Raw genomic sequence first — 11,786 nt, 5'->3', positions numbered from 1 at the left:
AGAGATTTACCGTAGAGAACAAACAGAGGGAAAATAGGAAGAGACTGGGTTCAATGAAATTAAAAGTTAATAGGAAACTAGAGCAAGGGGTGGGCCATAAGTTAGTACTTCATTAGTTTGGCTAGACTACAAAAACTTATTGTGGTTTTGACTGATAACATGACTCTAGATAGTGCCAAGGAAGGTTTGAGAGGAAAAAGTCAGGGACTTTATAGCTTGTAATCAGGGCTATCTCTTCTGGGTTGATTGGAAATGGGTTAAAGTCTAAGATCTTGAATGAGAAGTAAAATTAGATTCTTAATTTCAGTGTTTGGAATTTAGCAGTTCATGCAGACAAATAGCCTTTTTGTTCATTTTATAATCTCGGCTATGGAGTTCAAAGAGTGCTCAGATAAGGGTATGTCTTTTCTGTTGGATTTTGTTTAGAAAGGATATCAATAGGGACTTGTGATTATGAAGATATCAAGCCAGAATTTATATTTCTGAGGGAGAATGACTCTGAAATTATTAACTTTTCTTTCCCATCTCCATTAATTTCTCCCTCTTTCTAAAGACTATTTCCTAGAATATTACAGAAGAAATTCTCTTACTCTGGGATTTTGAATTTTGGTTCTATTTTTATATTGTTTGAAGGATGATTTTCTTTTAATGTCAGATGAATGGCTTGTTAGAATTACATTATGTGAGAATATTTCTTAAAGGTCATACATATTTATGTGATTCAGGAATGCTTTCTGGTAGTAAAATGTAATAAACCAGGGATATGAAGGGAAAAAATGATGATGTTTGAAAAGAAGTATAAGTTGAACTAAAGCTATAGACTTTTTATTTGCTTTCTTTCTGTGTGGGAACACTGGTTGATCCATATGATATTTAAGTAGAAACATAATGGATAATGTATGGAAGGAAGACTACTCCTTTACACTTATTTAGGGTAAGGACTGTGTCTCATCTCCCTGTGATACAGTGTGGACCCTGATAAACTCTTATTGAACTATTTATTAGTTTTTAAAAAGATTTTATTTATTTATTTGACAGAGACAGAGAGCACAAGCAGGGGGAGAAGCAGGAGAGGGAGAAACAGGCTCTTCGCTGAGCAGAGCCCAATGCCGGGCTCCCTGGGTCCATCCCAGGACCCTGGAATCATGACCTGAGCTGAAGGCAGATGCTTAACCGACTGAACCTCCCAGGAGCCTCTGAACTACTAATCAACTTGACTAAGAATTGGAGGTATAAATTACATTCCTGACTCTGTCATGTATTTCTGGTGCCTTATGTATATTCAATTTCTTGACTATTTTCACAAGGGAAAAGGGTACTTTGGGGCTATAAAATCACTTGTTTTTAAGCTTCTCAGGGAAAAATGTCTTATTTACCATCAAGTTCTCATTCTCAGCATTTGTCTCTCTGTGGGCTCATTCTCATCAGCATGTATTCATGCCTGTGGCTATCCCACCTCTTTCTCAATCTCTCTCTCTCTTTCTCTGAACACAGACACATTAAAAACAATACAATGTTAGCATATACTGTCAATACCTTGTCTGTATATACTTTCCGTAGTGGCATTAGTTCACAGGCCTGACTCACAACATCAGACCTTGGCTTCCTCTGCCTGATAGGTTTTTTGGGCCTTCAGAGTCAGCTTTACCTCTTAGCATGGCAGGCTGGAAGTGATGGGAAATTAAGGCTTCTTCCTCCTCCACGACTCAGCCCTTAACCAACCATTTATTCCATACTTCCCATTGCTCCTCTGCATTCATGTTTCCTGGAAATCCCTCAGAATACACTACTTACTTTTGGGCTCTTAAGGAAGGCTTCTCGAGGAATGCAAGGTAGGGACACAAAGCAAACTCCTTGACCTGTCCTTTAACCATCACTATTTCTCTTCTTATCCTGGGATAATTAAGCTGTCGCATTCATTCCTCATCCCTAGTCTTACCAGGCAGTCTCCTCTCTCTAAAAATGCACAAAGAGGGGCACCTGGTGGCTCAGTGTACAAGATCTGCCTTTGGCTCAGGGTGTTATCGTGGAGTCCTGGGATTGAGTTCTGCATCAGAGAGCCTGCTTCTCCCTCTGCCTATGTCTCTGCCTCTCTCTGTGTGTCTCTCATGAATAAGTAAATAAAATCTTTAAAAAAAATAAAAATGCATGAAGATTTACAGGTGATATAGCCAAGAGCAGTTTCAAATCTGAACTTGCTTAAATGATCAATTGACAATAAATAGTCTTTCCTTTAACCTCCTTCACTCCACTGATATAGAACTCATAAGGATTTGACCTTTACACAGTTGTGAAATCTGGTTGTTGCCTTTGCAACTGATGTCTGATCTCTGAGCCCTGCCCTAATGACCAACCTGCAGTACATAAGAGCATAATAAATAACTGTAATACTCCTTTAAGTTTTCCAGTGGTCTATTACACAGCCACAGTAACTGGAAACCTGTTTCTTTTTGGGTTACTTAAAACATTGTGTGTGTGTGTGTGTGTGTGTGTGTGTGTGTTTTACTCTAGAGAATATGTACCTGAGAAGTCTAGCTCTTGGTTAAAAACTTATGTGTGATTTTCCAGAACTGACCATAAGCAATTACAAAGGCTTTATTTTTCTTTTTAATTTTATTTATTTATTCATGAGAGACACACACAGAGAGAGGGGCAGAGACATAGGGAGAGGGAGAAGCAGGCTCCATGCAGGGAGCCCGACGTGGGACTCGATCCTGGGTCTCCAGGATCAGGCCCTGGGCTGAAGGTGGTGCTAAACCGCTGAGCCACCAGGGCTGCCCTATAAAGGCTTTAGTTGGTAGGAATCATGGTGAAATGCTGACCTTCTAGCACCAGACTTTGGGTACAGCCAGTGCACGGCAGTCTCTGGAAAAAGTTGTTGTCAAGGACGCAGGCCACTTAGTGGTTACTGGTCTTCATTGTTACTAGTCATACAGGCCCATCATGTTCTCATATTTGCCTTCCCAGGTACCTTCACTCTCATTATCATTACATGTATCATCAGGCCATTGTTCAAGGTCCAAAGTCTTCTCCAGACATGTGTGCTGAGGCCTCTTTATTCAAGGACCAGGGCTTCTTGAAGATACTTTCTTTCACTCTGACCTAGCACCCAGTTCCTTACTACTGCTAGCCCTTTCCCCTTGTTCTACTGTGACCTCAGAACTGCTAGATCCTTGGTTTGAGGCCGCTGCAACAGTGAACCCACCCACCTGGCAGACCACCCAACTTCAGACCCTTGATCCTCGTCTTGACCAGGCACTTTCTCCCATCACAGTAAGTGATTAAAGGTTTGACTCTTATTTTTGGCTTGTTGCTTTCATCAGCTACTCTGATACCCAATCTGATCAGCTTTCTAGATTTCCCCAGGCTCAGCTGAGCTCCTAATAGTACCTTTAAGTCATTACGGTTTGCCTGCAAATAATCTTGTGTTGCTTGAAAAATAGTAAGTAATATGATAATCTTGCAACAGTATAATTTTATTTACTCCATTCCCACTGTTTTGTCATTATATGCTATTTCTATGTATTCTACAAACTCACAAGACATTGTTATTGTTTTTAAAGTATTTTTTAAAGATTTTATTTATTCATAAGAGGCACACAGAGAGAGTCAGAGACACAGGCAGAGGGAGAAACAGGCTCCTTGCAAGGAGCCCAGCGTGGGACTTGATCCCGGGACCAGGATCACACCCTGAGCCAAAGGCAGACGTTCAACCGCTGAGCCACTCAGGTGTCCCTGTTTTTAAAGTCTTTTAATTGCATTTAAATTCACACATATATGTGTGTGTACATGTTAAAGATTTTTAAGATTGTATTTTTTATTTGAGAGAGCGAGAGAGCACAAGAAGGGGAGGGGAAGAGGGAGAGGGACAAGCAGACACCTCACTGAGAAGGGTGCCTGAACCCAGGACCCTGAGATCAGGATCTCAGGAGCCTTAAGACCCCAGGACATAAGCTGAAGTCAGATACTCACCCAGGAGTCCCATATTCAAGATATTTTTAACTGTACTTCTATAATTACCCCCCCCCTTTTTTTTTTTAATAATTACCATTTTTGTGGTCTTCATCCTTTCCCAAAGATCCAGTTCCATCTGGTCAAATTTCCCCTCAAGATCTCAACATTTCTTACAATGCTGGTCTACGACAGACATAATCTCTCTCATTTCCCTACCCTCTGGAAATATCTTTATTTTGCCTTCATTCTTCAAGTGTATTTTTGTTAGATAGAGAATCTGAGTTTTGTTCTTTTCCTTTAAGCATTGAAAAAATTTACCATCTTCTGGTTTCCAATTGTTTGTGATGGGAGGTCAAATATTTATATTGTTCATGTGCTTGCTTCGGCAGCATATATATGTATATTGTTTGTTCTTCTATATGTAATGTTTCCATTTTGCTCTGGCTGTTTTTAATATTTGCGTTTTGTATTTTATTATTATCAGTTTGACTACAATGCCATCATTGTGGTATTCTTAGTGTTTGTCCTCCTGAATTTCTTGCAATTGTGGCAAGATATTTTTCAACAATTTTGGGAAAATTTTTGCCAGATAATTTTAAAATTATTTTTAAAACTATTTCTTCTGTTTCTCTCTATCCTTTCTTTCTGAAGCACCAATTACACATATATTAAAGTATTTGATATTGTCTTCGCATCTCAAGCACTCTGTTTTTCTCGTATATCCTTTTTTCTCTTTTGCTGTTTAGTTTGGCTCCTTTCAGTTGAGCTGTTTTTACATTTGCTGGTTCTGTATTCTGCTGTTTTGAGTCTTCTATGAAGTCTGTCTAGTAATTCTTCATTTCTGCTACTGTATTTTTTATTTCTAGCTTTTCCATTTGGTTCTTCTTTACAGCTTTCATGCTCAGATGAAATTCCTCAATCTTTTCATGTATCTGCCTTTTCTACTTTATCCTTTAGCATTTTTATCATAGTTATCATTTTTTATTTTTTAAAATTTTAAAAGATTTTATTTATTTGACAGTGAGAGAGAGAGAGAGAGAAAGCAAAGGAAGTGGAAAAGGGAGAGGGAGAACCAGGCTTCCCACTGCGTAGGGCTGGATCCCAGGATCCTGGGATCATGACTTTAACTGAAGGCAGATGCTTAACTGGTTGAGCCACCCAGGTGTCTCATAGCTATCTTTTTTAAATTAAACTTTTATTTTGAGATAATGGTAGATTCACCACACCTGTAAGAAATAATACAGATAGACCACATGTATGCTTTACCCAGTTTCCCCTAATAGTAAAATCTTACAAAACTGTAGGATTTCACAAGGATATTGACCTTGGTATAATCAGGATTTAGAATATTCTATGATCACAAGGATTCCTCATGGTATCCTTTTTTTAGCCATCTCTCATCCAACCCAGTCCCTGAACCTTAGCAACCACTAATCTGTTCTCCATTTCTCTCATTTCAAAAATGTTATATAAATGGAATCATACAGTGTGGAATCATTTGGGAGTGGCTTTTTTATTTAGCATAATTACCTTGTGATTCCTCCAAGTTATTGTATATATCAATAATTCAATTATTATTTTTTCTTTTTTTTCTGAATGGTTGTTTCAAAGTTCCTGTTTAATCTGCACCTCTTCCTACTGACTTTTCATTCTCATCCTTATCATGAGACAATTTTCTTGCTTCTGTTGGGTCTTATAATCTTTTTAAATCATACTTCAGATATTTCATATAAAAGAAATGACTAGAATAAGTAATATTTACCTCAAGAAAAGAGCAGAGCCCTACTTTGTCAGAATGTTAGAATTAAGGGCTGAACAAATCTGACCTGTGGTCTGGGCTTTGTTGCAGCTTTTTCTTATTCAGTGCGCCACTGGTGTCAAATATTTTGGGGTATGTGATTAGGCCTTCTCATCAGAAGAAACTGGGATCTAAGCATTGCTGAACTTCTGGAGGAGATACCTTTGTTTTTGTTTTTTTGTTTTTTTATGGCCATGTTGCTAGCTTTTCTAACTGTAGGATATGTCTCTCTGATTCATAATTCTTCTAGAAGGAGAGTCTAAGGAAATTTCTTTGCTCTGAAGTCTTACTCTCGGCTTTCTGAGCCTAGGAAAAGCTCTTTATTTTGCTATTCTCCCCCATGCTTTGGAAGTTAGCTGCTGTGCTTCATACAAAGACCTGTAATGCCTCAGATAGATTTCTCTAGGCTCATGTCTCTGCGCCCATTCTTTGAAGTATTGTCCTAGAGCACATGGCCAAGTCCTAAAGAGTTGGCACTTGGAGAAGGACTCTGGCTAGAGTTTCTCAGAATCCTAAACCATCAAACCAGCTTGCACATTTCCATTAAAAGTGCATTAAACTTTCTATTGATTTCTCCTTATTTTTCTTTATGGGGGATTCTTTTTTGCTGCTTTATCATAGATCAAAGTCATTTGGTAGAAAAGAAAGTTTTCTCTCTCCGAGGAGGAACTTAGCACTCATTGGAGTTTAATTCATTCAGATTCCTGGCAATCTAATGAGTTTAAGAAAACAAAACAAAACAAAAAATTGATTTTGTATTTATCCAGATAAGTTCAGTAGAATGGGAACAATGGTCATTTTTGTGGCTTTCTTCACACTAACCAAAAAGAGAAGGGCATTCCTTAACCTTTAAGAGGGAGATTATGAAAAGCTTAGCAAATATTTGTGTAGCTGAAGGTCTTGTCAGCATTTGTTTTTTCTTGGGATTGGTTAAGCCTATTTATGAAACTGTATTTTTTCTTTAGGGAGTGATACATATGTCAGCCTCCTTGTTCTCCCCAAAGATTTTGTCCTCATTCTTTTGAGAAGATTTGCCTGTTTTTTTATGCTCTGTTAGAGGTGAATTCTTAGATGCCAGGCATTTTGTTTGTAGGACTTGGGGAGGGGATTAGTAGTGGAGTTACCAGCTCCATACACATGGATGTTTAACAAATCCCTGTTTTCTTTTTCAAAAGATTTTTATTTATTTATTTACTTGAGAGAGTGAAAAAGAGACCATGAACAGGGTGAGGGGCAGAAGGAAAGGGGCAAACAGACTCCATGCTGAGTGCAGAGCCCAATGCGGGACTCAGTCCCAGCACTCTGAGATCATGACCTGAGCCCAAATCAAGAATTGGACACTTTAACTGATGAGTCACCCAGGCACCCCAATGAATTCCATTTTCAGTTGCACATTTCCCTCTTAATCCTCCACTGCACCTAATTTTTCAAGAGTTCTGGATGGCCAATTGTGATATCTTCCTTCATGCATATTTGGCTGATGCTTCCTCCACTCTGGCTCATAATTACTATAAAGCTTATCTATCTGTTTCATATCTTCTGCAAATTTGCCAAAAGCTCTCAGGTATCTTGCATTCGAAGATTGTATCAGGATATTTGCTAAATAACTGGAAAATTAGAGCTGAATCCAAGCAGTCTGGTTCCTGGTCCAGTTCACCTTTCATTATAACTTTTTCACTACCTTATTTTATTCTCATTTACATACATATTCTCATATATATATATATTTTCTAATATATACATATAATTTTTTAATCCAGGTTTTACGGCAAACATTACTGAGAATCATCCAAAGTGTCACATTGTGATGATGATTCAGCTGACAGCTACCCCCACAAGTGCACTTATTGATGAGCCAGTGCATATCCGAGCTACAGGCCTGCCTCCCTTCCAGATAGTGGTTCTTCAGGCAACACTGAAAGATGAAACGGGGAACCTGTTTCATTCTCATGCCTACTATAAGGCTAATGAAGTTGGTGAGGTAGACTTGGAGCGTGCCCCTTCACTTGGAGGTGACTATGTAGGAGTCCACCCTATGGGTCTCTTTTGGTCCTTGAAACCTGAAAATATTTTAACTAAATTGTTGAAAAGAGATGTGATGAATAGCCCCTTCCTGGTCCAAATAAAACTTTATGATTCAAATTTACCATTAATTCACATCCCCACCACTGCTCCAAAAGTCAGCCTGACTTTGGAAAGGTGGTACACAGCGCCTGGTACCAAACGGATCCAAGTTCAAGAAGGCCACATTCGGGGAACCCTCTTTCTCCCTCCTGGTGAGTAGAATTAACCTGATTACTGTCATCCTTGTATTTCTTCTTTTGAACGCCTAATCCTTCTGGAGGTTTAACTTGCATATGGATGTACATAGTGTAGTCCTTTCCAGCCTTATAATCAGGGCTAACTCTGGGTCAGAACAAGAATATGGTGATGCCCTATTCCAACTCAAGTTTGATCTCAACAGTTCTGGAGTTTGTCTAAGGATAAGATACATGTAGTATATGGAGTCTCTGCATTATGGGATTTCCATAGCTTTGGATTTATGTGAAATCCATCTGTATTGAAGCCTGGCTATCAGAAAAGCCATGTCTTGATATTGTGGAAGTGTGTCTCAGCTTCTTTTGGGGTTTCTGTTTTGTCTGAGTTTCAATTTAGGTATAGGTCATTGCATGCAATAAGATGATGATATAATGGACTAAAATACTGCAATAAATATAGGGGGTTCAAAGAAACTCGATACCCTCTTCTTCCACAAATATTGTATATTTATAGAATATCCCATAAATCCACAGCTAATACAACACACTCCCTAATGGCTATAAAACTTACCAGAATACTCAGTTTCCCACAGTGATTTCCACATATTAATAAGTGGTTCAAAACATCTACTGGTACATTTCTCAGGGCTTATCGTGGGACTGGATGAAGCAAAGTTAATTTCCCAGAAGTAGCCCTTGGTGGGTCCAGGTTTCAGGTGTGTCTGAGGTTCTCTTCTTCAGAACATGAGCTTTGATCTGGGACACAGCCATCATTATCACCAGGATGTATTGCCTCTCTCTCTGCTTTTAAAAACATAATCACCTTGTAGAAGTAAGATGGGTAAAGGAAGCCTGAAGTATTAGAGGTGGTTTCTGACAACATAGAGTTATAAATGATGTAGTAGGAATAAAAGCTTCCCTTTCCAAAATTGTAATGACCCATGCAGTTGTTTGGATAAATTTCAATATTTTTACACCCAGTAATTAGCACATAGATAACATTACTGCATGTTAGGACTGGGAAGTGGGGGATATACAAGAGGGCTGAGCTTCATCGGGCCAAAAGTGACTGAGTCAGGTCTCAAAGCAGTTCTCAACTATAACATTTTTCTATGTTAAGAGGCTCAGTACTTGTAAGTTCTCCTTCTTCCTGCCAATTGGGAGATAAGAAACATCTTTATTTATTTATTCAGATGGTATTTTAAAGTCAAGATATTTAACACCATTTTATTTCTTCTTTCTCAAGATAAGAAAACAGCAATGTTTTGTTTTAAAAATTCCCAACACAAAAGTCACTCTTTTTTCTAAGATTGATTATTTATTTATTTATTTATTTATTTATTTATTTATTTATTTATAAGTTTCTTTGAGAGAGAGAGACAGAGATAGTGAGAAAGAGCATGAGTGAGGAGGAAAGGGAGAAGCACACCCCTCGCTGAGAAGAGGCTGAGCTGAAGGCAGAGGCTTAATAAACTGAGCTACCCAGGTGCCCCTCAGATTTTTATTTTTAAGTAACCTCTACACCCAACATGGTGCTTGAACTCACAATCCCAAGATCAAAAGTTTCATGCTCTACTGATTGAGCCAGCCAGGCAACCCCATGGATGGGACCAGTCTTCCTTAACTAAATTCACTTATATGAGGATAAAGTGCCCCCAGTAAGCACACTTTTTTCAGTGTGTGGGCCCCACTTTATTTAGGAAACTAGCTGCCTACACAGAGCATGAGTGTAGAATGATACTCTCACCATCCCTACTTTTTACCATGTGTTAAGTTGCAGTGAATAAACATTGTTATTGCATGGGAAGGGCTCATCATTTGCATCTGCTTGGCTGCAAGATTTCATCACTGTACAGTCAGAAGAATGGACTAGAACATTGTTAAGTCAGGATTTTAGCTAACATAGTCATTTCAATAACTTTTTTTGAAGTCATATACTTTTGAAGCTTTTTTTTAAAATTATATATACTTTGAAAACCTAATTAAATCTGTACAAACTTTCATTAGTAAATGCACATATAGGGGCACCTGAGTGGATCAGTCAGTTAAGCCTCCTACTGTTGGTTTTGGCTCAAGTCTTGATCTCAGCTCAGGGTCATGAAATTGAACTCTATGTCAGGCTTTCTGCTGAGCATGGAGATTCTTTCCCTTTTCCCCAGCCCCTCCCCATGCCACCCATCCCCAGATTTCTTGTTCTCTCTCTTTAAAATAAACAAACAAAAAGCACATATAAACATATATTTTGCATATAATTTCAGGACCTTCATTGACTTTCTAAAGCCTGTATACATTTTCATAGGTTAAAAAGCCCTTGCCTAATTTCAATGACTTTCTTTACTCCAATACTATAGAAATGAACCACTGTGACTCCCTAAGAGCCCTTGGCTACAGAGATTAAACGTGTCAGTGAACCTAGTTCCCAATCAAGCTTCCTGATACTGTCTTTTATTAATCTATTCAATCAGCTTTAATTCTGGTCCAGATACAAGGCTGAAAACTTGGGATTCTACTTTTTGAAAATATAAATTTCGATTCCAGAATTTATAATACATTTCTTCATGATACTGTGTTTTTCTTCTCTTTTCCTTCCTTTCGCTTCATACCCAGTTCTGTTTTGTTTTGTTCTTTCTCAGGAGAGGGCCGTTTCCCAGGGGTAATTGACTTGTTTGCTGGTGTTGGTGGACTGATTGAATCTCGGGCCAGTCTTCTGGCCAGTCATGGCTTTGCCACCTTGGCCTTGGCTTATTGTGACTATGAAGATCTGCCCTCCCAACCAGAAAAGACAGATTTAGAATATTTTGAGGAAGCTGTCAACTTTCTTCTAAGACATCCTAAGGTAATGTTTTGCCTTTTTTTTTTTTAGTTCCTGTTTTTAAATAAGCATAACACCTTGTGGCTTCCCTTTACTTCCAAATATGATGCTCCTCAGTGAACTCAAAATTCTATAACATATCCATACCATACACATGATTTATTTCATACCCAATGTCTTTTGCTTAGAAAGACAAAACAGGAAGTTAGCCTGTGCCCATGTTGGAATAAAAATGCAATGGTTTTAGATTCAGACAGAACTGGGTTGTATTTCTGGCTTCATTCCATCTGGTTGTGAAAATTTGGACAAGCTACTAACTAATACCTTCTAATCCTGATTTTCTTCATCTATTAAATGCTATGGTATTGATGCTATTTCATAAGGTTCTCGTGAGAAGTAAAGGGAATAATACAAGCAAAGTGCTTATTAGAGTAACTGGCAATGGTACATCCTTAATAAATGTAATTCTTATTAATGATCACCTTCTTTGATAATAATAAAATCATCAGACTTCATCAGACTGAGAATCTATCTTTCTTTGAGGAATGGGCTTGCATTTTTAGTTATTTGAGAGGACTTAAACATAATGCTGTACTTTCTAATTCATATCTTCTTTAAATTTTAAAATGTGCTTTGCTGCTCTATCAGGGTTGCTACATGTTATCCCTTGCTAATGTTAATATTTTTTTCCTAGTAAGAATTGATCTAGGGGCACTTGGGTAGCTTGGTCAGTTAAGTGTCTGCCTTTGACTCAGGTCATGATCCCGGGATCCTGGGATAGAGTCCCGAGCCTGCTCAGAGGGGAGTCTGCTTCTCCCTTTCTCTCTGCCCCTCCCCCTACCATGCTCTCTCTTTCTGTCTCTCACTCTCTTAAATAAATAAAATCTTAAAAAAAGAATTGATCTAAGTAAAATTAAGTCTCTGTACTGCATCCTATTTCATATAAGGATCACCAAAATATCAG

The 11,786-nt window shown here is 38.3% G+C and overlaps 1 protein-coding gene across 3 annotated transcripts in view; it reads left to right on the top strand.

The window, feature by feature from the left end:
- Positions 1-1,043: 1,043 nt before the first annotated feature.
- The window catches only part of LOC144322551 (bile acid-CoA:amino acid N-acyltransferase-like), a 13,287-nt gene continuing 2,544 nt past the window's right edge, over positions 1,044-11,786 (top strand). The window contains exons 1-4 of one of the 3 annotated variants that reach the window (XM_077912725.1): positions 1,044-1,230; positions 3,161-3,273; positions 7,513-8,028; positions 10,644-10,846. In XM_077912725.1, the coding sequence (XP_077768851.1) occupies positions 7,560-8,028; positions 10,644-10,846 (672 nt within the window). In that variant the 5' untranslated portion in view covers positions 1,044-1,230; positions 3,161-3,273; positions 7,513-7,559. Of the gene's footprint in view, positions 1,231-2,761; positions 3,274-7,512; positions 8,029-10,643; positions 10,847-11,786 lie in introns of those variants that run through there. The other 2 variants (XM_077912726.1, XM_077912724.1) reach the window with 2 other exon arrangements.

This window comes from Canis aureus, chromosome 10 (assembly GCF_053574225.1).
Source record: "Canis aureus isolate CA01 chromosome 10, VMU_Caureus_v.1.0, whole genome shotgun sequence".
Classification (NCBI taxonomy): domain Eukaryota; kingdom Metazoa; phylum Chordata; class Mammalia; order Carnivora; family Canidae; genus Canis; species Canis aureus.
This window is presented reverse-complemented; position numbering and strand designations above follow the sequence as displayed.